General features: G+C 43.2%; 1 protein-coding gene across 1 annotated transcript; it reads left to right on the top strand.

The window, feature by feature from the left end:
• Positions 1-1,333: 1,333 nt before the first annotated feature.
• On the top strand, positions 1,334-24,584 carry LOC113023636 (N-alpha-acetyltransferase 15, NatA auxiliary subunit). Its single transcript, XM_026169845.1, is given in 21 exon segments — positions 1,334-1,604; positions 12,500-12,584; positions 12,675-12,779; positions 14,731-14,888; positions 15,534-15,668; positions 17,200-17,353; positions 17,740-17,859; positions 17,960-18,055; positions 18,505-18,611; positions 18,948-19,020; positions 19,136-19,305; positions 19,401-19,553; positions 20,110-20,238; positions 20,354-20,567; positions 20,664-20,857; positions 20,946-21,054; positions 21,146-21,244; positions 21,387-21,530; positions 22,210-22,307; positions 22,730-22,817; positions 22,820-24,584. Coding segments are annotated over 21 exon segments (2,769 nt in total). The 5' UTR covers positions 1,334-1,550; the 3' UTR covers positions 23,104-24,584.
• The last annotated feature ends 922 nt before the right edge of the window (positions 24,585-25,506 follow it).

Below are 25,506 nucleotides of genomic sequence, written 5' to 3'. Positions count from 1 at the left end.
ACAAAAGAAGGAAACTTTTTAATTAATTTGTCTTCTTTCGGTAACATGGGATACAGGGTTGCTCTTTAGAGTGACACCTTCAATCTAATTGGGCAAGAATGGAAAAATACAAAATATATAAAAGAGCGCTGACTTTTGGTGTAGCTGTCACGCTACTCTTCCTTTTCCAGACTAAATATGTTTTGGTAACAGGGTTGCACATGTGGTGTGGGACACAACTTGCAGTATAATTTCCGTTCTTTAAAATATGTTGATGTTAAACAACAGTTTAATAGCTATCAGAGACATGCCAACAAAATCAAAACAAAAAAATTGGATTTATAAATGTTATATTCGAATACTGCAACCATTTGAACTACTGTCAAACCTGTTGGCCATCAGTGTTGGTCAAGTTACTTGAAAAAAGTAATCAGTAACTAATTACTGATTACTTCCCCCAAAAGTAATCCCATTACTTTACTGATTACTTATTTTCAAAAGTAATTAATTACTTAGTTACTTTTTAAAAACACGATTTACAAACTGAATAGGTGATAAAGCGATAGATCTGTCAGCCCAGTTCTACTTTTTCTGCATAATCCATCATACAAAATGTAATCAAATGGAAAAGTCTCTTTTTAAAACGTGTTTTATTAGTTTGAATCTTTTAACTTTATGCATCAAGCAAAAATTTAATTATATGTAACATTCTCTGACTGGAAGAAATTTGTTTAACATTTAAACCTATTTTCTGCACATTCCAGCACATAAAATAAAAATATTTTTTTGTGTTTACACTCACTCTTTCAAATAGATGCAAGTGAAACACAGCAGAAACACAGCATGCTCATACTCTCTCCCGCACTTAATATATTATCCATTGTTGACACAGCACACAGCTGTTGTCACGAACATTCCACTGGCTTACTTCACGGTCATGAGACATTCTTGCAAAAAAAAAAAAAAAAAAAATCACGGTTTTAGTAACCCAGCGTTCCTACGGGAAAGTAACGGTAATCTAATTACCGTTTTTGCAATAGTAATCCCTTACTTTACTCATTACCTGAAAAAAGTAATCGGATTACAGTAACGCTTTACTGCCCATCTCTGTTGGCCATTGCACTACATCTCACAAGCAGCTCTGTTTATAGATTTAAATATTTGTCCTATCTTATTATTTTATTCCCTTGTCCTTTATCTTTCTTAATTCTTCTTTATAATAAGGTGCTCAGCGGTATTTTTCACTTTACGTGAAGCTGTAGAATGGCCCAAGTACTGTTATCTGGCTTATGCATTAAAGGATACTTAAACGACACTTTTCATTTTATTTATCTCAAATATGTCATGATCAGTCCACCTGAACTCTCTTTCCCCGCCATTTTGGAAGCTGTCGGAGCTTCCGTCAATGTGAGGAGGAAGTGAGTGAAAAGAGAAAACGGAGCAATCGAGCGGAGCGGCCGAAGCGGGCGAGCCAGGGCTAAAAAACAATCACTCAACTCGTCTTGACTACCCGGGCTAACTTTAGCTACATGTGCTGAGGTCGAGGGGGGAAACTGATCTCACCTGCAACCATGCCGACAGTTACTTTACCGCCGAAAGAGAACGCTCTCTTCAAGAGGATCCTGGTGAGTTGGTTTTTAAGGTGCTGCACAGCGACGGCAGCCGAGTTTGGAGCTCTGTTGGCGGCAGTCCGGCTCTTACCGGAGCTCTCCGGCTGGTAGCGCTTAGCCTGTTAGCAAAATGGCATCATTGAATGGGGTTAGCTCGGCTAGCCCGGCCCCTGATGTGCGCTGTCACTGCGGTACAAAGCCAGAATGGTTGTTCATGACTTTGATGTTATTCCGATATATGCTTCCAGTGTGGTTAAATTGCACTACAAACATTTGGATTTTGGATGAAATTGTCGGTATTTGTGGTTCATTTGCGACAGGCCTTAGCACTGGGAAAAGCACGTTAATGCTCCTTTCAGCGGCAGCTAGCCCGTTAGCCGTGTGTGCTGCTGAATTAGCTTGCACTTACTTAGCTTCTCACTCAGTTTTGTGAATGTTGTGGCATTTTAGTTCCTGGCTGCGTGCATAGCTGCTGTCTTCTTAGCCGGATTGTGTTTAGTTGGTCAGATGTGTGCCATCTGACAAAGTAACGTGCTTGCAGGCCACCTGGCGTTACTTAATCGGCTAACTCTACCGAGCTAGATATCTTGGTATGTGAGGCACTAAACAAATGTCAGTAGCACTCTCTGAGTTGTGGGGGCCTGCAGGCTCCGTCATGATGAACCTTAGAGGCTCGCATAGGCCGACGTAGATGTGTATGATGTGTGAAAGCCACTGGAAGTCCGGGGAGTACCGGTGTGGCCGTGTCAGCAAATCTGTAGCCGCCCCAGGCCTGCTGAGCTACTGATCCATCCCTCCCTTTCTCCCGTGTTGCTGGGTTGTTCATGTCCTATCTGCGGGCAGTTTTACGTGGGCCACACGTGTAGCTGAACAAGTGTGAGTTAAGGCTTGTCACAGTATTTTTCAGGAAGTGCGGTTAACTTTCTGTGCGCTGCATGCCAAACTAGTCCCCCCCCCCCCGCCACCATGCCTGGTGCTTGGCGGTGTGTACCACTAAACAGTGCTGCATGGGCATCTAGCAACGCACTTTCCAGGAACTGTGGGGACTTGTGGGCAGTGAGCACTTCAGCATCACAAACTGGATCTGATAAACATCATTGTTTTAAAAGGCAGGGGCTCAGCTGGGACTTAGCGGCTCTTTATCTGAGTATTGGCAGTCCCTATAGCTCTGGCACAGAAAACAAACCTGTGGGACTTGCACCTGAACTTGAGACGTTAGTGGCTGTACGTGTTGCATTCCTCAGTGGGAGTTTAGCCTTTCATGGAACTGGTGATAATCGGTTGACATTACATACGTTCGATATTTTAAAAAAAAATGTAGAAGTTGTGCAAAAACTCTTAATTTAGGTAACTAGTAGTATAAATACTTGGATCTTTCTTAAGGTAGGAAATAGTTAACAGAAAATCTTCCACCAACAGACTCAGTGTTTGCTTGTTAACTTTGATGTCATGAGCCAGGTCCAAATTCACCTTCATTACCCAAAAGAAAACAAACACTCAGGCACTGCAGAGAGTTACAGACAATCCGGTTTCTTTCTTCTCCAATAAAAATATCAGTGCGTCTTTAACACTCTGACCTCCATAAAAAGAGGATTGTGTTTAGGTTAAATACAATGTTCTGACTTAATTATTTGCAGAAGAAAAGAATGCATAGCTCCGCTATAACACTTGGATTTAATTTAAGACTGAAACTGACCAAACTTCAGCCAAGAGACTGAAGTTTGGTGAGATGATCCCATCCGCCAGACGAGGTTCAGTCATTGATATTGTGTGATCTGGATAACTTGCTATGAAAAAGTCCTGCTCCCCAACGGAAGTCTTAGTTGGTCCAACATTGATTCTATTCTGAAATGTTCAAATGTTTGCTTTTTAAATGATGCTAATAAAAGGCAGAAGAGGCCTAAAACGAGGAGCTCAGCCTGATTTTAAAAGAGAGATAGCGAGACAGTAAGAGCCTCATCCAGCACAGTAGAAGCTTGATTTAGCAACAGCAGTTACGTCATCACATAACAAGTAGAAACATTCTTGTTATACTTTGTGCAGTCCTGAATTGCTTTTCAGTTTGAGTGGTCTTTAATTTTGTACAATCTCTGTAAACATTTCACATACTGCGAACGTCATTTTAACAAAAACTCTATAATAGAACCAGGTGAACTTTATGTCTTTTTCAGAGTTAACAAGGACTTTGAAATCATTTGGTGGAGTTGTAGAAAATGAAATTACTATTATTACTCTTCCTGCCGCAGAGATGTGATGCAAGCTTTGTCCCCCTCTGGCTATAGCCAGGAGCAGACCACACCTCTCTTTATTATTGCTTTCCCAGAGTGAATTCCCAAGTGCATTATTGGAAGTTGGCAGTCGTCTGCTTTTGATTGACAGTTGAGGTGGATACGTTTCCATTTTGTGGTTTCAGGATTCACAAACACGCTGCTCTCCTCCTGCCTCACCTAACAGTGGGCCCTGTACCGGTAATCTTAATGTAATGGTGGTTTTCATCAGCTGTCCTGTTAATGCTTTTGAATTTGCAGGGCAGTGCAATCCATCTAACAAGTGCATCACAGGAAGGAGAAAAAAAGCAGCGGCAAGCACATGTATTTGTTGTACTATCTATGCTGTTATAACTTATCTGCACTTTTCAGGTCCATAAACTGCTGTGTGTGTTGTTCTGTGATGCATTCAGCCACGAGACATGTGGATAAAAGGGTTTCTAGGGTTGTCAAACTAAGGGGAGATGCTCTTACAGCTCTTCTTGCTCTGTCCTCCAATTACATGATATGTAGGTCACAAATCAAGTATATATTTAGATTAATGCCCCATTAATTCATTACGTTTATATTGGTCTGTAAGATTCATAGTAGGGCTGGGCCATATCATACCGTTCACGGTAATACCGGTATAATGTTGGGCAACGATAAGAAAATGAAATATCGCGATAGAATATGGGTAAAGCGCGCATGCGCAGTGCCTTTGTTTTCATACGCACATGGCGGAAAAAGCATGGCGGAGAATGACAAGGGCGAAAACGATCGTTAAATGAAACGGATGAACCAGAATTGGTTTGTAAAAATGCTGCAACTTCAGTGGTGTGGAACTGGTTTAACTTTCGTCCGTCAGAAACGCAACAAAGCACTATTTTTGGTAGCGCATGCTAGCGGGCCGTCGTTATTACCATGTTTTTTTGGAAAATACGGCAAACTTAAAATCAATCCTTTGATTTTTCTGAAAATCGACAGTGCCCCTTATAATCCCGTGTGCCTTATGTATGAATTCTGGTTGTGTTTACTGACCTCGAAACGATTTTATGTACACGGCGCTCGAGAATTTGTCAAATGCTTTAGTACGACTTTGCTAAGCTAGGAACCCGCACCGCTTGATGGATTGTCGGAGCATTACGGCTATCGTAGGCAGGATCCTCGCGGAGTGATACGTACTGTGCTTCAACATAATATTACCATATTGTGTGTGTATAACCTCTTTAAGTTTTGCGGTTATTATACATGGTTATGCTGAGGATATGTCGGCCAATTTCCACTGGAAATGCCTTTTGGTTAAACTGTCAGCAACGAATTTGCGTTTGCACTGTTAAATTTTTATATAGCTTTAATGCACATAGAAAACAGCTGCTTGTTTAAGTGAAAATACACTAATTTGGCACTAATAAAGTTGTGGAGTTGTAAAGTATTTTGTCTAGTGTCAATTATATCGTCAGTTATATCGTTATCGCAAATTTTCAAATGTATATGGTGATAAATATTTTTGGTCATATCGCTCTAATTCATAGTAAAATCTCCCTCAAATCTTTGCCCTATATGAAATAAAAGTGTGTGGTGACCAGCTTCATCCATCATCTTTAAACGAGCGAAAACAGAAGGAGGGCGTTTATGTCTGTTGATTTGATTTGAAATTGGAGCAGAGACGTTTGTATATCTCCACCGGGCATTTGTGAAAGACATGGCTGTGTGTGGTGAAGAGCTGAGTAAAAACCTGGGAGACATTTCACATGTATTTAAAAAAAAAAAAAGACTGAACAATTAGAGCATGAAGAAAGTAAAGAGCCAGGCAAGTTGTTTCAGCTGTTCAGCTGATATCATCCTCTAATTTTTCACTAATTACATCAGGCTAAATTAATAAGTTGTTTGTGAGCAACATGGAGTTCAACCAACTGTTGAACTTTAAACTTTGTCTAAGCCTCTTTGGCTTTATTATAGGTAATATTTTGAGTTTAAAGGAAAGATTAAGTTTTAGCGGGATTACTAATGATTGGTGTTTTTTCTGAGGGCTCTGTCTGTGATGATTTAGGCTACGTTCACACTGCAGGTCTTAATGCTCAATTCCGATTTTTTGATCAAATCCGATTTTTTTGTCTGCTCGTTCACACTACAAATAAAATGCGACAGCAAACGCGCTCTAATGTGAACGCTCAAAGCGGCCCGCATGCGCAAAAGAAGATGTCACACACAACGCGCTCTGTTTAGACCCAGAGCAACAGTATTGTTTGACTGATGGCCTTAATATAAAGACTTCGGTCTTCACGTTTCCCAATTTTTGCTTTAAGTTATTTTGTTATTTACATAATAATGTAAATAACCTAATAATGATCCTTATTGCTGTTTAAGAGAGGAGCGGTGCTTCAAATGATAGCTGCAGATTTCTGTCAGAATCTGCAGATTATACAGTACAAATAAAATGTTCACGTTGTCTTCCCAACAGTTTCACTGACATCCACACTGGATGGCCAGGAAGCGTTCGCGATGTCTTCTCGGGCGCTGATAATTGGCTTCAGTCTTGTGTCGGTGACGTAAAAGGCGGATTTAATGCGACTTGACCGTTCAAACAGCAGTCGCTTTCTAAAACATCGGATATGTATCGGATTCAGTACCACATACGAAAGTGACCCAGATCGGATTTGAAAATATCGGATTTGCGCCGTTCACACTGTCATAGCATGATCGGATATGGGTCGCATAGGGTCAAAAAATCGGATTTGATGCGCTTTCGCCTGCAGTGTGAACGTAGCCAAAGTGAGTTCACACCCCAGCACTGAGTGAGAAGTCACTACTGACATGAACTCCTGTGAGTTGGGCTTTCATTTTCACGTCCTCCATTCCACCATGATTTTGATCTGAAATAATCAAACTATGCATTGAAATGTCTAATCGAAATCTAGCATTGGTACTGGGGACTTCTTGCAGCGATCTGTGCAGCTTAGAGCTGAGACTGACTTCTCTGGTGGTGGCAGAGAGTATTCTTGATAGCACAGCTGATGGTCTTAATGCTTCTAAATTTATATGAAGCACACACGGTATTATCTCAGAGGACTGATTACTTATTGTCTGTGTCAACGGATCATAATTATTTAAAAATGAATCATTTAAAATGTAGTTTTATATAGAAAGGACTGAGAACCAGCAGACACAGTTTAACAGTGACTCAGTGTACTTTACTTTTTACCGGTGTGCACTGCTCATTGATTAATACCCACTTGAGTCTGGCATTGACCTAATGCATTCTTGATATTATTTCTCTAAATACATACCAAACATTGTGTTCTTCACTCTGGCTTGTGTTACATGCCTCTTCCTTCTCTTTTGGGTTTCCAGGGAAGAGAAATCATAACTTCCACTCCAGTTTCACTTGGAGGAAACTTTGGGAAATATTCCTAGAGGGACAGTTAGCTCTTATGAAATGACAATGTAGAGCACAAGACGCTGTCATTTGGATTTGTTGTTCTACAATTAAACCAGTGTTGCTGATTATTGGTAATTGACGAGACAATATTTAGCATCTCATTTAGACTTGCAGTAAAAACACAACATATGTTAGAATATTGAATTAAATGAAGCTTGGCTTCAGGTTTTTGCATTGTACACATGTGTTGTGGCAGGAAAGCGGTCATTCAGAGCTCAGACTGCAGACCAGATCTGCCTCTTTTACATGACCTGATAATGAGGGATGGTGCACTGTTGATCCTTAAATAAAAGTGCAGTAAAACAAATGAAGGCAGGATCCACACGGGTGTGTTTCAGGCTTCAGTGCTCTCGCTTACTGTTCATTTTAAGTAGGGTTGTGTCATGTATTGGCAAACTGAATTTCGGATCCTGTGCTCGGACAACGAAAGTCAACAGAATTTCAACTTTGAGTGCCAGTGGAAGCACTAGCATTTCATATCATGTTCATTTAAAGTCCCCTGTGCCTTTATCTTAAATCAAGAGAGTGATGTTGGGTAATCATCACGTTGATCATTGCAGTGAATAAACAGATTGTTAAAGAACAAAGTTACTCACAGGCAGCGAGCTCAGTAATTGGGCCTGCTGCATGTTCTTTAAATGGATTTATTAAACAAAGGACTGACAATGTGTTTAGCACTGGGCTATGAGGTGCCACAGAGGTGCACTACATGGAGGCACCTAAAGAAAGCTCCAGGAGAGAAAAAGGACAACTGGTGCCTAAAGGAAAACCCTCTGAATGTGTCAGGAGTATTGGAACAGCTGAGACGCATTTTCTCTAAACACAGTCTCTGTGGCTTTCAAACCCAAAAACGCGGTGCACCAAAATTGGTCCACCAAAAGTATCGGGTCCCTTAACACAAAAAGAGTAATATAGTAAAAGCTGTTAAGTGCCGTGATTTATACATCAGCGAAACCAAACAACCTCTGGCTAAGCCGATGGCACAACACAGAAGAGCTACCTCGTCAGGCCAGGACTCTGCAGTCTATTTACACCTACAGGCCAGTGGACACTCTTTCAATGATGAGGATGTGCACATCCTGGACAGGGAGGAACATTGGTTTGAGCGCGGAGTCAAGGAGGCCTAGTTTCACTCATTATGCAAATGTACCGTTTATTAGGTTGAGGAAACCTGCAGTCAGCGGAGACTGAAGAGTCACTTGGATGAGCAATGAAACGTTTCTCCCTCTGCTACGTCCAGATGAACAGAATCAACTTTTGGGATTTCCTTACCTGAGTGATTGAGCATGCATCAGGACAGATGCATGACATTCTGTAACCTTGAACACAGTTTGTGTCCTTTGTGTGGCAGCACAGACAAAAAAGTGGAGCTGCATATGTGCACATCTGGACACGGGTGAAGAGAGTAGCGAGACATCAGGTGGTTTATTTAATTTCCACTTCCAGCACGAAGAGTAAGTAATGCATACAGATCCACAACAAGCACGCTGCCATATATGGGCTCATTTACATGGTCTCAGTATACCTTAATGAAAACAAACCTGAACTCATATTTATGCAGGATTACCTTGAAGACTGTCTTACAGCCATGAACAGCTATTCTTTTGTTCCAGAGTACAATAAGAAGATGGAGCCTTACACTCCAGCCGCAGGCAGGACCTGAGCCTCTTTCTTTCTGTCCTCCAGCTCCACATCTCAGCTGGTGGTGTAACTATCCCCATAGTTCAACAGTGGATTGCTTAATTTCGTAACCAACCTTGGCACCCATATGTGATGTTGACGTCATCTCTGGGGTTTTGTTTTGTTTTTTTTCACTGTTGGTGGAGCTGCTGGTGGTACAACGCAATGCCATCTGCCAGCTTAACTCTTCCTGCCTCCCTCACAAACACACAGTCTCCTCTGACCACCAGCTTAAAAACAGAGGGGGTTTATTGCTGAATGAGCATCTGCTTGCTTATTGGAAATGTAGAACCAGCGTAGCTAGTTTTTAATATTTTTGGAAGGAAATCGTAGATGCTCAGAACTATGTCTGATATGTTTCGCTGCAGTAATACAGGGAGACTGTGGTAGTTTATGACTACAACTTTTAAGTGTTGACTGACCAAAAATCTGTTGTTCAAGGTGTTTAAATGCGCAGTTCCACTGAGCAGCATGACCACACGTTTGTATCTTTTCAGGCTTTTCCTGGCTCAGACGGGTAGTACAGTGGGGCAAAAAAGTATTTAGTCAGCCACCGATTGTGCAAGTTCCCCCACCTAAAATGATGACAGAGGTCAGTAATTTGCACCAGAGGTACACTTCAACTGTGAGAGACAGAATGTGAAAAAAAAAATCCATGAATTCACATGGTAGGATTTGTAAAGAATTTATTCGTAAATCAGGGTGGAAAATAAGTATTTGGTCAATAACAAAAATACAACTCAATACTTTGTAACATAACCTTTGTTGGCAATAACAGAGGTCAAACGTTTACTATAGGTCTTTACCAGGTTTGCACACACAGTAGCTGGTATTTTGGCCCATTCCTCCATGCAGATCTTCTCGAGAGCAGTGATGTTTTGGGGCTGTCGCCGAGCAACACGGACTTTCAACTCCCGCCACAGATTTTCTATGGGGTTGAGGTCTGGAGACTGGCTAGGCCACTCCAGGACTTTCAAATGCTTCTTACGGAGCCACTCCTTTGTTGCCCGGGCGGTGTGTTTTGGATCATTGTCATGTTGGAAGACCCAGCCTCGTTTCATCTTCAAAGTTCTCACTGATGGAAGGAGGTTTTGGCTCAAAATCTCACGATACATGGCCCCATTCATTCTGTCCTTAACACGGATCAGTCGTCCTGTCCCCTTGGCAGAAAAACAGCCCCATAGCATGATGTTTCCACCCCCATGCTTCACAGTAGGTATGGTGTTCTTGGGATGCAACTCAGTATTCTTCGTCCTCCAAACACGACGAGTTGAGTTTATACCAAAAAGTTCTACTTTGGTTCATCTGACCACATGACATTCTCCCAATCCTCTGCTGTATCATCCATGTGCTCTCTGGCAAACTTCAGACGGGCCTGGACATGCACTGGCTTCAGCAGCGGAACACGTCTGGCACTGCGGGATTTGATTCCCTGCCGTTGTAGTGTGTTACTGATGGTGACCTTTGTTACTTTGGTCCCAGCTCTCTGCAGGTCATTCACCAGGTCCCCCCGTGTGGTTCTGGGATCTTTGCTCACCGTTCTCATGATCATTTTGACCCCACGGGATGAGATCTTGCGTGGAGCCCCAGATCGAGGGAGATTATCAGTGGTCTTGTATGTCTTCCATTTTCTGATGATTGCTCCCACAGTTGATTTTTTCACACCAAGCTGCTTGCCTATTGTAGATTCACTCTTTCCAGTCTGGTGCAGGTCTACAATACTTTTCCTGGTGTCCTTCGAGAGCTCTTTGGTCTTGGCCATGGCAGAGTTTGGAGTCTGACTGTTTGAGGCTGTGGACAGGTGTCTTTTATACAGATGATGAGTTCAAACAGGTGCCATTCATACAGGTAACGAGTGGGGGACAGAAAAGCTTCTTACAGAGGACGTTACAGGTCTGTGAGAGCCAGAGATTTTCCTTGTTTGAGGTGACCAAATACTTATTTTCCACCCTAATTTACGAATAAATTCTTTACAAATCCTACCATGTGAATTCATGGATTTTTTTTTTCACATTCTGTCTCTCACAGTTGAAGTGTACCTCTGGTGCAAATTACTGACCTCTGTCATCATTTTAGGTGGGGGAACTTGCACAATCGGTGGCTGACTAAATACTTTTTTGCCCCACTGTATGTAGTAGATGGCAGTAAATGCAAATTGGACTGCGATGAGCTTGTGTTATTTATCACTATTATTCAACTGATTAAAGTCAATTCCTACATTATAAAGCACTGAAAGCATCGCTGTCAGTATTAAACAGGTGTTACAGGGTAAAGATAAACAGCTGTACAGTTGGATTTGTGAATTAAAAAGTAAATTTTTTTTAGAGTCCTTGTTGATTTTTCTTATCTGAAAGGAATTATTAAATGTATGGCAACTGGTGAACCGTCCTTTTGAAGTTTGCATGCTATGATATAATCTTTGTACTGAATAGTGCTGCAGCAGCTATGTTTTTGGCCCCCGTTTTCTATTTCCAGAAGGTTGGCTCTTTTTTTTTTCTTCTTTTTTTTAAATAATAAAAGACCATCAGTATACCCACTAAATAGAAGCTTTAGCCTCATGTGACTTCAAACTTTCTCTCCGATTGGTCATTTAACTTGTGCTTATAGTCAAACTCAGACAGTTTTATTGTGTGGACTTTATCAGCGAAGAGAAGCAGGCTAACAGTGTCTTTGAAGTAAAGACTGGTTTACTTTAGTTGTAATAGCCTTTACAACGGCGCTTTTTTTTCTTTTTCTTTTTTTAAATTAGCTGAATTAAAATACGTGCAACGAAAACAGGAGAGAAGTTTTGCTGTGGGCTAGAAAGGCATACTGGTTTTCCTGTTGTTGTGGGGACTGTTTGTTTTCTCTGATACCTGGAATGGGTGATACGGACCTGCACCGGTGCTTGAACAACGCAAAGGCACGTGTCACGAGTATCGGCAGGCCTGTAATGTACTACTGATAAAGCCACCGGGAGAATCTGGGCTGTAACTGACAGCGTTTCCTGACGAGCGTTCGGACTGCGGGCGATAAAAGTCTAAAACACTGCAGCTTAGCCAGCTGAGCCGGCGTGTGTGTAAAATATAGCAGCTGTAGATAAGAGGAGAGTTGAGTGCTGGAAGTTGGACACTATACTTCATGTTTATGTGCTGCATGTTCAATCGCTGTCTGTGATTAAGCACATTTGCATTTTAAATTACTCAAATAAAATTCTCATGATTTTTCTTTGGCGTTGATTAAAACGGCTTTGGGGACGGCGCCAGAAGTTTCTGTTTAGGGGGAAAAAGGAACGTGCATATGATTGGGTCCAAGAATCTTAATCACGATTATTTTGGGCGACACTGATTACTTGCAGACTTTGGAAAAAAATGTGTTATTATACTTTAATAAAACTGAACGTGTCTTAGCAATGTTGAAAAATCCATTTCCTGGATGAAGGCAGTTGGTAGTAAATAGATGCAAAAGAAGAACGAGCAGAGACCCAGAACACGGGCTTGACCCGCTGACCTGTTTAAAAGTCACTTTGGCCTAAAGCGATTTCTCTGTCCTTCCTCTCGCAGCGATGTTACGAACACAAACAATACAGAAATGGGCTCAAGTTCTGCAAACAAATCCTGTCCAACCCCAAGTTTGCTGAGCATGGAGGTAAGCAGCAAAAATGTAGCTGTACGGAGAATTTTTCTTTTTCTCTTAAATGTATTTTTCACCATCTACTGCATCCTTTTCTTGCTGCAGAGACCCTGGCAATGAAGGGCTTGACCCTGAACTGTTTGGGGAAGAAGGAGGAGGCATACGACCTGGTGAGGAGAGGCCTGCGCAATGACCTCAAGAGCCATGTCTGTATCCTTATAGACAGCACTGCATCCTCTGGGTTAAGCAGCTGTCGCTTTGAACGTGTGTGTGTGTGTGTGTGTGTGTGTGTGTGTGTGTGTGTGTGTGTGTGTGTGTGTGGGATGCTAAAAGGACCTTGAGGTGCCTCACATTGTGTAGAAGAGCTCTGCTCTCGGTGGAGCACTGTCAGCACATTCTCTCTGTGATTCTCTTGCAGAGAGTGAAGTCTGTGCACGTTGCTGGTGGATGAGGTCTATCTGAACCTAAACCCTGCCTAAAGTCAAGACAGAGCAGCTCTCTGCAGATACACTGCTATCTCTTTAGCTTCCACAGTAAGTCAGTATCCAGGGCATGTTTCCGTCCCTCAGAGGGCGTACTTTGGTGCACGTATGCAAAAAAAAAAAAAAGTGTGTTCTTTTAAAATAGCTGAGGCTTTGCAACACATCAGGATTTTAAATCACGGAGTTATGCGTTGCATAAGCTCATAATTATGATTGGTAGTTCATTTAGATCATTGCTTTGTCATTAATCAGTTTTTAGAATAATCATGTTCAGCCACATTGGAGATGAAGCCTGAACAGCCTCAGAAACAGTATCCTGTTTTATGGATTTATCTCTTACTAGCCTTTTAGATTTGCCTCTCCCTGCTTTAGTTTCTGTGGAGACAAAAACTGTGCCAGATAAAAACTTCATCAAAACACTGTTTACACAGGATTTAGACTTGGCAGCACAGCAGCTAGTGCTAGTAGTTTTTACTTTGTGTTCGACCCATGTTGAACACAGCGTTGAGATGATTTTTGAACAGCATGAACAGCTTCATAGTTAGCTACTGTTGGAGGTAATAGCCTCTCCCCCCCCCCCCCCCCCCCCCCCCCGTTTGTTTGCGCAGGAGGAACTGTAGAAGCCATAATTGTTACAACTCTATTTAAGGATCTTTTTTTAGCTCCTGCAGAAGGATAGGAAATGTCCCAGTATTCAGAGACCTTTGAGTGTAGGTTACAGTTACTGGTCCAGCTCCTAATGTTCGTGGATTGTTGGGACACATGAATACAGCACCAGAAGCAGCCATTAAAAACACAGCTTTTAAAGTTGTTTTTCTAAACTAAAAGTATTAAAGTAGCTTAAATATAATTTTGCTGTGTGTCTCAATGTAGATCATTCAGTGCAGCCTGTTTTATTAAATCCTCACACTTAAATTTTTGTGGGGAAAATTGGTTAAAGATAACAGAAGTTTAATAAGATGCACTTTATCTTATGCGAGGTCCATGTTGGCCCAGCAGTGCGGCTGTTGGACTACGGAAAGGGTAAGAAGCAAGTTTGATGACAAATGGCGTGAGAATAACAATTACTCTTCACAGTTTAAGCCAGAAGTGCTTGTATGTCGAAGGTGCTTCAAACTGGGGACAAAGTTTTTATTTTTACATTTGAGCAACATCTATAAACACAACCAAACACGTCTCATTTAGTCTCCCTGTTGATTTTAAACTGATATACATGTAATTACTCGTACAAAGTCTACTTTCACTATCGTGTCAACATTCTTGTAAATGTGGATATTCTGATGGAACAAAACAAGGACACAGAAATCATCAGTGAAGGTTTTAAATGAATCATACGAAATGAAACATGGTGGCATCACAATGGCTCCCACCACGCAGCAACACAATGAAGAGGATGACACAGGGCTGCAAGTAAAGGAAAGACCACATGATGCATAACTAGTGTTTAGCTATTACAAGGCTTCAGAGTTCATATAACAGAAAATGCAGGAAGGTGCCTCGTTCCTGAGAAGTGAGCACTTCTGAGATCCTTTCGCTCTGAAAGCAGCTTCTTAAAAGATCACATCACTTCAGTTCAACCACAAGAGAAGAGGCTCATTGAACCCCTCTCCCCTTTTCTGTACTTCATTTGATAGCATCATACAAATTGTGCATCTTCCTTAACTGGCCTTGCGTACCAGGCTGGCATGTGTACGGTTTACTCCAGCGCTCGGACAAGAAGTACGATGAGGCCATCAAGTGTTACCGCAACGCTCTCAAGTGGGACAAGGACAACCTGCAGATCCTCCGAGACCTGTCCCTGCTGCAGATCCAGATGAGGGACCTGGAGGGCTACAGGGTGAGTCAGAGGGGGATTGTGTCTCTTTAAGTAGTAATTGAGAGATGTTGCATGTTCTTAATCAAAAGCTGGGAGGTTTTGATGAAACGTTTGGCCACAGGAGATAAATCCTGTTGGCAGAGGCATGTTTTAAAAAATCAGTAAACTTTTTATAAAGGAAAACAAAAACAGTCCTCAGTTAGTGGGGAAAGAACTTTCCTGAAGGGAAGCACACACTTCCATCTGTCGCCCTGCCTCGTCCAGGACGCAGTATGGCTCTGAATTAGAGAGGACTGGGCGAATCAGCATCCAGATATCAGGTTGCAGTCAGTCTTCACAATGTAGAACAGCTCTCCTGGGATTTAGATGCTTTTATAGTGAGAGGTATGAAATGGCAAGAGGAAAGTCTGGCTGAAAGGATTAAAAAATATGGATGAGAGGACAGGGAGGGGCTCCCACTCGGAGTGTATTAGGTGTTAATTTTAGTTCTCCCTGAGCCAGCTAGCAACATCCTGGTGTCACTACCATGAGTCAGCACAATCACTTTCTCTTTGTTTATCTTCCCAGCACTGCCTCACGTTTGAGATAATGTGGGCTTATAGGGAACGTAGAATTTTTCCACCTGATATCAAATGAACTCAATGCTGGCACATTGTCTTTCTCCAGGAGACACGGTACCAGCTGCTGCAGCTGCGTCCAGCCCAGCGGGCCTCCTGGATCGGCTATGCCATCGCCTATCACCTCCTGGAAGACTATGAGATGGCAGCAAAGATCATTGAGGAATTCAGGAAAACACAACAGGTTAGACACAGCGACAGTTTCGCATTTCTCTTACCCGAACCAGGAGATGACTTTCAGTTGTTGTCAGTTTTGTTGTCACCCTGTCGTGCAGCTGGCCTGAATTTCAGTTTGAATTTCAGTGATCTCAGCGCCAAGGTCAGAGGTCAAACTTTCTGACAGTATTGTGAATGCAAGAACTGGAGAAGGAAGTCACCTTGGACTTTGACATTCATACCATACGTGCATCTGCTAGGAGGCTGAGGGGGATGCACTGGAGGCCGCTGATGTTGCAGTTTTAAATAGAGTGGCCACTTGCTCACATCAGTAGCACCTTCTGCCAGTGGGATACAGCGTAAATGATACAAACACAGACTATTCAGTCGAGACTCTGCAGCTGTGCAGAGGCCAGTACTGCAGACACAGACCAGGCACCTATTTTAGAGAGTGTTTCAGAGCTGCCACAGCTGGAGTCGGTGCGTTAGATTTCAGTACAAGCTCTGGCCAAGAAGCCAAGATAAATCTTAACAGCTTACCTTAAGCAAAATTTGTAGTTTTTCTCTTAATTTTTTTGTCCAAAAATATCTTTGACTGGAATTAAAAAAATAATAATAATAATAATTTTTTTTAAAAAAGTTGCACTTTCACTGATAGAGACCATCTTACCTATTCTTAAAAGTAGGGGTACAAGTAGCTGTTACAGCCAACTGGTCCTTACAATCCTTCGGTCTAAAAACCTGTGATTGTGCTGAAAGTTGCTGGCGGAGTGTGGGCTGATCTTATTTGCTTGTGGCGTTGTTGATGCTTTAGCTTTCCACCTGCTGCGGCGAAAACAGAACACAAAGACAAAGAACTTTAACGCTCTTCACTGCAGCTGCTGTTTGTGCTGCTCATTTGCACTTTTTTTCTCCTCCTTTGTGGTGAACCTTCCTGTCATTCAATCAGCACACACTGATTTGGCTACACCCTGTTGGCTTTTTAAAGCACTGCACCGGAGTCGTCGCCATAGTTTCTGCGTTGGCCACATTCCTGCAGTGTTTGTTTCTACTCAGCAGGGGCGGTATGCAGACGCACACCAGTGTGGACCAATAGCTCCTGCTGCATGGAAAGTTTGTGCAAGGGAGAACCCCTGCCACTAAAGAAGCTTGGTTTTGAACTATTTTGTGTACTACAGGCACCATGCACTGCTCCACGCTTTGATGAGTAACAGGCTTACTCGTATTCGTGACGCTGTAGGTGTCTGACTCGCTGATTTACAGTGAGCGCTTTGTAGCTTTGCAGCCGGTGGGTGTTTTTTCTGTCGTCTCTGCATTGGTCACAACAGCAGTAGAGCTCACTCGCTTTCACTCTGGCGTGCTCCTGATAAGACCAGCCTGCTTCCTGTCTTTGTGCCATCTGTGTAATACAGTGAGCTGGTGTGACCGTGCACACACACACTGAATAATTCAGAGTTTCCTGAAAAGCACAGCGGCTCCTGGAGGTTTTCAGTCATGCGTGCCTGGTACAAAATGTTACTGACACTCAGAGTGGTCTGTTCTTTTTCTGGTCTGTTCAGACGTCTCCGGACAAAGTGGACTACGAGTACAGCGAGCTGCTGCTCTACCAGAACCAGGTGCTGAGAGAAGCAGGTTTGCACAAGGAGGCCCTCGAGCATCTGTCCAACTACGAGAAGCAGATCTGCGATAAACTGGCAGTGGAGGAGACGCGAGGTGGGTGACTGCGGAGTCTCTCTGTTAATCTTCGGAAGTGCAAACATCTTTACCAAAGTAACACCAAACAAGCAAAACTTTATTGAAAGAGCACATTTCATTCACAGTGGTGGAATGGTGTTAATGGTGTGATAAAACCTGCTGCCACTAGGGGGAGCAGTGATGCCATCAGTAATCTGGCATAATGCAGGTGCTGCAGGAGAGAAAGGCAAACAAGCTTCAATAAGTCATCTAGAAAACTTTTCTGAGGCTGATTTAATTTTTCCGTCTCTGACACTCCTGTGAGCAGAAGTTTGTTGGGTTTTTTGTTTTGTTTTTGCTGGCAGCCATGATTTTTCTTGGCTTGTAATCTCGATTTAACAGTGTTTGCGCTCATGTTTCTGTAGGAGAGTTACTGTTGAAGCTGGAGCGTCTGGATGAAGCAACAGAAGTCTACCGCCGTCTGCTGGAGAGGAACCCAGAGAACTGGTCCTATTATCACGGCCTGGAGAAGGCCCTCAAACCAAGTATGACACGAGTCTTGTCACCGCTGACTTCCAAAACATCCAAATCGGTGGTGAAGCTAAATCCTGAATTCCTCTGGATTTTTATTTATTTTATTTTCAGGTACTGTAGAGGAGAGATACAAAATCTTTGAAGAAGCCTGGGAGAAATTTCCCAAAGGGCTGGTGCCTCGCCGCCTACCCCTCAACTTCCTTTCTGGTATGCAGCTCATTTCTCCGCTAAATCAAACAGAATAAAGCCAGTGTTCACTTATATTTCTAAAACACCCTTTAGCTGTAGTCATAATTTAGGCCTGTAATTAGTTTAGTTTTAGTTTATATTTAGTTGACTAAGTATCATAAGATTATCGTAGACTAAATCTGAAGTTGATTCAGTGACTAAAATATAAAGAGGTTGGTTGTTTTGTTCCAAAATAGTTTGCAAAGCTTCGTATTTTCATCTCATTTTAGTGATGAAAGTGTAAGTACATTTCATCATAGCTTTTGTCCTTGTATGTTAGTTTTTGTTTAGTTATCGGCTTTTTCCATCAGGGGGAAAAAAGTTTGTTAATGGAAACTGGCCAAAATTATTAGTCAATGAAAGTAACAATCAAACTACAGAGTAAAGATTAATTTTCTTTTGCTTTGTCTTTTTGTTTTTCTCTGAAGGTGACAAGTTCAGAGAGTGTCTGGACAGGTATCTGAGGATGAACTTCAGTAAAGGCTGCCCGCCCGTCTTCACCACACTCAAATCGCTGTACAACGACAAAGAAAAGGTGACGGCACACCTGCTGACTGATCTAAAATTAAATCACAGTCACAGCCTCGGACCAAAAGAGTCTTAAAGAGGCTCAATTCCAACTCATTCCAACATTTAAAATAAATAAATAAAAAAATTGGAATAGCTTTGCATGAGTTAAAAATTATCCCTTATTATCTTATCCTGGGCCTCAGTGAAGCCCTTCAGCTCATCCTCTGTATAAAACGTATGAAATTAGCATCGACCGTTGTAAGAAATATTTATGAACAATAAGTCACTGTATTAACTGCACGATTCTGAAAATCCCCTTTGCGTCACGCTTCATATTTACTTTGTCCTCCTTTCCTTTTAGGTGGCAATTATAGAGGAACTGGTGGTCGGCTATGAAACCTCATTAAAAAGCTGCCGAATGTTCAACCAGAACGGTGAGAGAAACATTTCAGCATCCTAACAAACCAGACAAAGTTAAACCAGCAGTAAGTTTTTGTGTAGCTGTTGCAGTCGTTTGGTTCCAACCCTAACGAGCGTCTGCTGTTCCAGATGACGGTAAGGAGGAGCCTCCAACCACGTTGCTCTGGGTGCAGTACTTCCTGGCACAGCACTATGACATGATCGGCCAGCAGACACTGGCTCTAGAATATATCAACACGGCCATCGAGAGCACGCCCACGCTCATCGAGCTCTTCCTCATCAAAGCCAAGATTTACAAGGTGGCGCGCGTGTCTGATTTGTACGATTGTTTACTATTTTAGACGCGTAGTTCTGCTGCGGTGGTGTTCTCGACTGACCTTTTTCGCTCCTGCAGCATGCTGGCAACATCAAAGAGGCTGCCCAGTGGATGGATGAGGCCCAGGCTCTGGACACCGCTGACAGATTCATCAACTCCAAGTGTGCCAAGTACATGCTGAAGGCGACCATGATCAAAGAGGCCGAGGAAATGTGCTCCAAGTTCACCCGGGTGAGAGAAATTGTGCAAAGTGACAGCTGACCAACCGATGAGGACTTTTAAAAATGTCAAAACAAAATGTTGGCAAATGATGATGAGTACAATCAGTACTCATCATAATGAGTACTTTCTATCTTTAGATCTCTGATAGACTGATGGAGAGAGAGATTCCCACTTTTCGTACAAGTTCTAGTGATTAATGACAAAGTAATTGACTGTGATCAATCGCAGCGGCCTATTTCCCAACATTGTTTTAAAGTGGAGGGTGAGCCATAAACAAAAACATCTCCATAGTCAAGCACACGCAGAATTGTGGGCTTTAAAATAATCCTACATTAGCAGGATTCTAGCTATTCTAATGTTCTTGACCAGTTAACTCGATAACCCTCTTTAAAGTATCTTTGGTAAGCATTTATAAGACTCATGGAGGGTTTTAATGCAGACTATAGGTTCAACACTGTTAGTTCACCTCATCAATAGCATTCAGTTAAGAATGGATCCCCATGGAACACGTACAGTAATGGTCAGACTGCCAGTGCTCATGTGTATATGTCTCATGTTTCTGCAGGAGGGAGCATCAGCAGTGGAGAACCTGAACGAGATGCAGTGTATGTGGTTCCAGACTGAGTGCGCGCTCGCCTACAAAGCCATGAACAAGTTTGGAGAAGCCCTGAAGAAGTGCCACGAGATCGAGAGGGTGAGGCTTTTCTGACGGGATTTTAAACTCTGTGTGAAAGTACACGCTCCCTAACTGCCCACAAAGTCTTTCTGGGTGTTAAAATTGTTCCTTTTTTACTCTTTAATCTCATCAGCATTTTGTGGAGATCACGGACGATCAGTTTGATTTCCACACTTACTGCATGAGGAAGATGACGCTACGCTCATATGTGGACCTGCTGAAGCTGGAGGATGTGCTCCGGATGCACCCGTTCTACTACAAGGCCGCAATCACGGCCATCCAGATCTACCTGAGCCTCCACGACAATCCGCTGACGGATGACAGCAAAGAGCTGCAGGCGGACACTGGTGAGAGACGCACAGTGAAGATCCAGCTCTGAGTCAACGAGGCTCTTATCAAGGGAAGGGCTTCACTGACCGTCCTTTTTGTCTTCATTTCTCTAGCAAACCTATCGGACAAAGAGCTGAAAAAGCTGAGGAACAAGCAGCGAAGAGCCCAGAAGAAGGCCCAGCTGGAGGAAGAGAAGAAGAACGCGGAGAAGGAGAAGCAACTCAAGAACCAGAAAAAGAAGAAGGAGGATGACGACGAGGAGATCGGAGGGCCCAAAGAAGAGCTCATTCCTGACAAGCTGGTGAAGGTCAGTGGCTGATACGTGAAGTATTAAGGTCTGGTTATCAGTTTTTAGGACTCGAGTTTTACTTTGTTTTGCACATTTGCTTTTACAGGTAGAAAATCCACTGGAAGAAGCCATCAAGTTCCTGACGCCTCTCAAGCACCTGGTCAAAGACAAGATTGACACCCACCTACTGGCCTTTGAGATCTACTTCAGGAAAGGTTGGCGCGCACATGTTATGTGTTTTTTACTCTGCCAGTACCGTCTTCGTCCCCATTTCTGCCTCACACGTTTACTGTGTTCTCCTTTCAGAAAAATACCTGTTGATGCTCCAGTCAGTGAAGAGAGCTTTGGCAATCGACCCCGACCATCCGTGGCTGCACCAGTGTCTCGTACGCTTCTTTAAAGGAGGTATGAGAGGATTCATTATTTAACTACCAGCACATGCTCCTATGCGCTCGGTTTTAATTGCCTCTCTATGCTGTTGCTCTTCTCGTTCCTCTGCCTCCACCTCATCCTTACATAATCCTTTTTCTCTGTTCCCCCTTTGCAGTTTCAGAGAGCAAGGAGCTTCCAGAGGTGGTCAGGACGGTGCTGAAGCAGGAGATCACCCGGCTGTTCGGAGACAGCAACGCTAAGAGCTTCAACCAGGCCTACCTCACCAAGCACTCCAGCTCCATACCACACAGACTGGCTGGTAAGTCTCTTTGACCCTCACTTCTAATACTTTGGTACTTAATGCAACAACAGTTCAATTGACACTGAAGAGCAGTACTCATGAAAACATTTAAGGTTATTTGACATGACCTGGGGGCCGTTTCTTCCATTGTTGCAAATGTTTTTTGCTTGAATGTCACTCCGTTTGTTTGTTTTCCCCCCCTTCTTAGTTCATCTTTGCACCCAACGATCCCTTAAAATGTAATTTTTCAAGCCCTGTCCACAGGGCTTTGTAGCTGCTGGGTGGTCTCTAGCAGACATTTCAGGTTTCAGTTTTTGTTTTTTTTTTTGTTTTTTTGTTTTGGGGGGGGGGTTGCTGCTCGTTGGTCTCATTGGTCCCCTTGTGGAAACTTTGCACCTAAAGACTGATAGATAAGCACAGACGATGGCCAACCTGTTCTACCTTAGTGAAGGCACTGATTCACATCATGCATGCCCTTGCCTCTTACCTTAATATTAATCACCTTACTAAACTCCCGACTCCAACCTCGGTCCTAACATGAAACCCAAAACAGAGACTTACCCCTGGAACATGCCTTTTAAAGGTTTGTGGACCAGCCTCACGCTGCAGAAATATTTCTGCGATGGATTGATCTTAAAATGTAGAATTATTAAAAACACACTTTCTCTCAGACTCACCTTCTCTCTCCCGCCCGTAGCTGCGAAGATGATGGTGTATCTGGACTCCTCGATGCAAACGAAAGCAGCAGAACTGGCCGGTGCACTGGATGAGTCCCTGAACAACAGAACCATACAGGTACGTATTGGCATCATGTAAGAAGACGGGAGGGAAGCAAAGAAACAGTTACGACTATTCTTATGCTAAACACACACTGGAGTCTCTGCTGTTGTGCAAATATCAAAAGTGGAATAAAAGTTAGTCTATCAGGTCCTCATGGCTCACATGCTGAGAGTATCCATCTCTCTTGGATCAACCTGAAAAAGGGCTGGAGCAGAACAAACGAGTTTCTTCAGTGAAGTGAAACCAGCCAGACAGGTTTTCCTAAAAAGTTGGTCAAAGGACCGACCGCAATCGAGAAGTTGCGACAAAAACTGTGGTAACCAATAACATCAGGAAGTACAGCAGTTCCTTTTGAGTTGGGATTGTGACTGTGATAAACTGTCCACTCCTCCCTGCCTGAACGTAGCTTCTTTTAACCTTTGTCCTCTCGTCTTCAGATCTGCACGGAGATCCTCGACTGTCTTCGCAGCGGTACCCTGGGCGACTGTAAGGAGCACGCAGAGTCGTACCGCGCCGAGTGCCACAAGCTTTATCCCTACACGTTAGCTTTCATGCCCCCCGGATACGAGGAGAACACCAAGATTGCCAACGGAGATGTTTCCACGGAAACGGAGGAGCTAGCCAACGAGATGTGAGCACGGCGGTACAGCAGCGGATGAGAAAAGGAACTGGGCCGAGCACGGAGCCTTGTGGTACGCCTGTGGCAGCCATTTTTGTAGAGCCGGACACAGGAAGCGAAAAATGGGTGTTTCGTCCTCAGGCTCAGCTCAGCTCTGACCTGGCTCGGCTCGGCTCTCTCCCACATGGGTGAAAATCAGGACTCTGTGTGTGCGTGCGTGCGTGCGTGTGTGTGTGTGGAGGGCGTGTTTGTGTGCGTGCATGTGTGCGGTTGTGTATTTGTTGGAAACAGAAGGAGGAGGGAGGGGAAGAAGAAGATAAGTGTCCATTTTACTTTTTTAAAACAGAGCTGGCAATGCTGAACATGAAAATAAAGAATCGGGAGAAACTGAGCGCTGGTTTTCCTCTGATTAATAACAATAACGCCAACCACTCGGGCGTGACTCCCAACACGTTGCATACTCTGCTCCTCTTATTTTAAAATAAAAGCTAATCTAAATGAATATGGGACACGGCTGTCGGTGAGGGGCGGGGGATGGGGGGGACTGAGCGGAGCGGATCTGATCTCTGACATGTCCGCAGGAAGCCGAGCGGGAAGAGTTACCTGAAACGGACACTGAGGACGACCACAGGTGTTTCTGTATCTGCTGTGACGCTCACTCAAGTAAAACGCCAGAGAAAGCTGCCCCCCCCCCCCCCAAAAAAAGTGCTTCCCTCGCAGTTCCAGGTCCAACATGGGAACACGTAACCCTCTGTCCTCGTGGAGCACCTCGTAGCACAGAATAAAAACTGTAAAGATTGTGTGATGCGTTCTGTTTCAACTACACAGCTACTCTTAACTTTTCTATATAGCTCTGAGAGAGATGGATAGACCTAAGCAATACCACAGACACTCTTACCGATGATAATCATTTCAGGATCTGGTTGAAGCGGTTACACGGAGCCTCCGGGCGGTCACTTTTATTTATGCAGCACATTTAGTAACAGGAGTTTGGCCCCGGGTGCTTTCCAGACGAGGCAGAGTCACTTGTGTTGTTGCTCTTTAGAAATGGTTTTATCTGCATGATGTACAGAGACTCTTTCGGTGAAGGCGTTTATGAGCCTGTAGTGCTTTCAGAGGGATCTTCTTCTCTGCTAACTTTGAAAGTCTGAAGTCAACATCCACTGCCCCCCCCCCTTTGCCAAAATGGTAAGACACGAACAAAGGCGAGTAAACGTACAAACATCTGGAAGCTGTTTTACTTCTTCTGTACCACCCCCACATCTTGTTTTTCTTCCCCTTCTTCCTCTGATTTTGGTTCTAATGTGAAAGATGAAATCTGAGATGGTGATGTATGATATCTCTGGATTTTTGTATTAAAACCAACAGGAAAAAAATGCTTGTTAGCCTCCCTGAGCTGCCCGTGTTTTCTTTGCAGGGGTTAGGTAAAGCTTTCGCGAAGACCAGGTTTTACCTGCTGTTTCAAACAAACTAACCTTGAGTGGAAGTGGGTTACGAAGCCCTCTGACACCGACGCGGGCTTAGTAACCAAACGTCAAGAATGTGCAGCACCTGTTTTGTGTGAGCTGGAGGAAAATCCACACGCCTGCAAAAAATTTTGTTCTGTGTGATTATTTTCAGGAGGACTGTTTCACCAATAAAATAAAATGAAATGGCTTTCACGATTTTTCAAATGGTGCTTCATAGTGTCAAGTGTTAAAAATCCCAATAATAATAAAAAAAGACGAGTGGGAACATTTCAAATCGGAGTAGGAAGAGTTTCCTGTCGGTGATCTTAATGCAGCAGCCTTTATGAGAAAGGACAGGGCATCTCAGTCTCTACCTTAGACAGAATAATGGACGAATACAATATAAACATTTCATTCACAGAAAATTCAAGCACAAACTCGACCGTGAAGAAGTCTGTGTGGACTCATGTGGCCTTTAGAAAAACTGCAGTTGTTGTTACTGCTGTGTTGGCTTGATTATCCAACACCAGGGGTTTCCCTTTTGTGTCAGCACTACCTCTTTATTTAGAGACAGTTCAGTGGTAACAAAGGTGATTTCGTACCTGTCACGAAGTAGGAAGGTGCGGGGTTTTTCCTGCACTTTAACCAACCAGGTTTGGCCTCGTACCAAATGAAATTCACCAGGACTGTGGTTTAAAAAAAACTGTTTGGCCAGTTCTTATTTTTTAAAAGCTGGTTTTAAGTTACTGAGTTTAAAGTACTTCTTTATCAAATGGCCAAAAATAACAGAACAACGCACGGACTTCTGTCAGATAACAGACTTTTATACTTCCTCTCTGTGCTGATCAGTGCTTACGTGTTGTAGGGAAAATCCCAGAATTAGGTCCTGGTACTTTATATCGGAGCCTTTCCCTGCTCACACAGGCATGATCACACTGTGTGCTTTAAAGGCTTTGCCCCTGTATTTGACAGAAATTTGTGCATTCACTTATGTTCAGCAAATCCTGCCTAACAAAACGGGATAAATCATTTTATAGCCACGCTGGTGACTTCCCTTGCTTGGGTAGTCTAAAATGTTTTATTTTGAAACCGCTTGTGAAGTTCAGGGTCAGTGGAACCCACTCCAACTGTCAGAGGGCAGGCGGCG

Source organism: Astatotilapia calliptera, chromosome 6 (genome assembly GCF_900246225.1).
Source record: "Astatotilapia calliptera chromosome 6, fAstCal1.2, whole genome shotgun sequence".
Taxonomy (NCBI): Eukaryota; Metazoa; Chordata; class Actinopteri; order Cichliformes; family Cichlidae; genus Astatotilapia; species Astatotilapia calliptera.
Note: the sequence above shows the minus strand (reverse complement) of the source record. Positions and strands in the feature narration are given on the sequence as shown.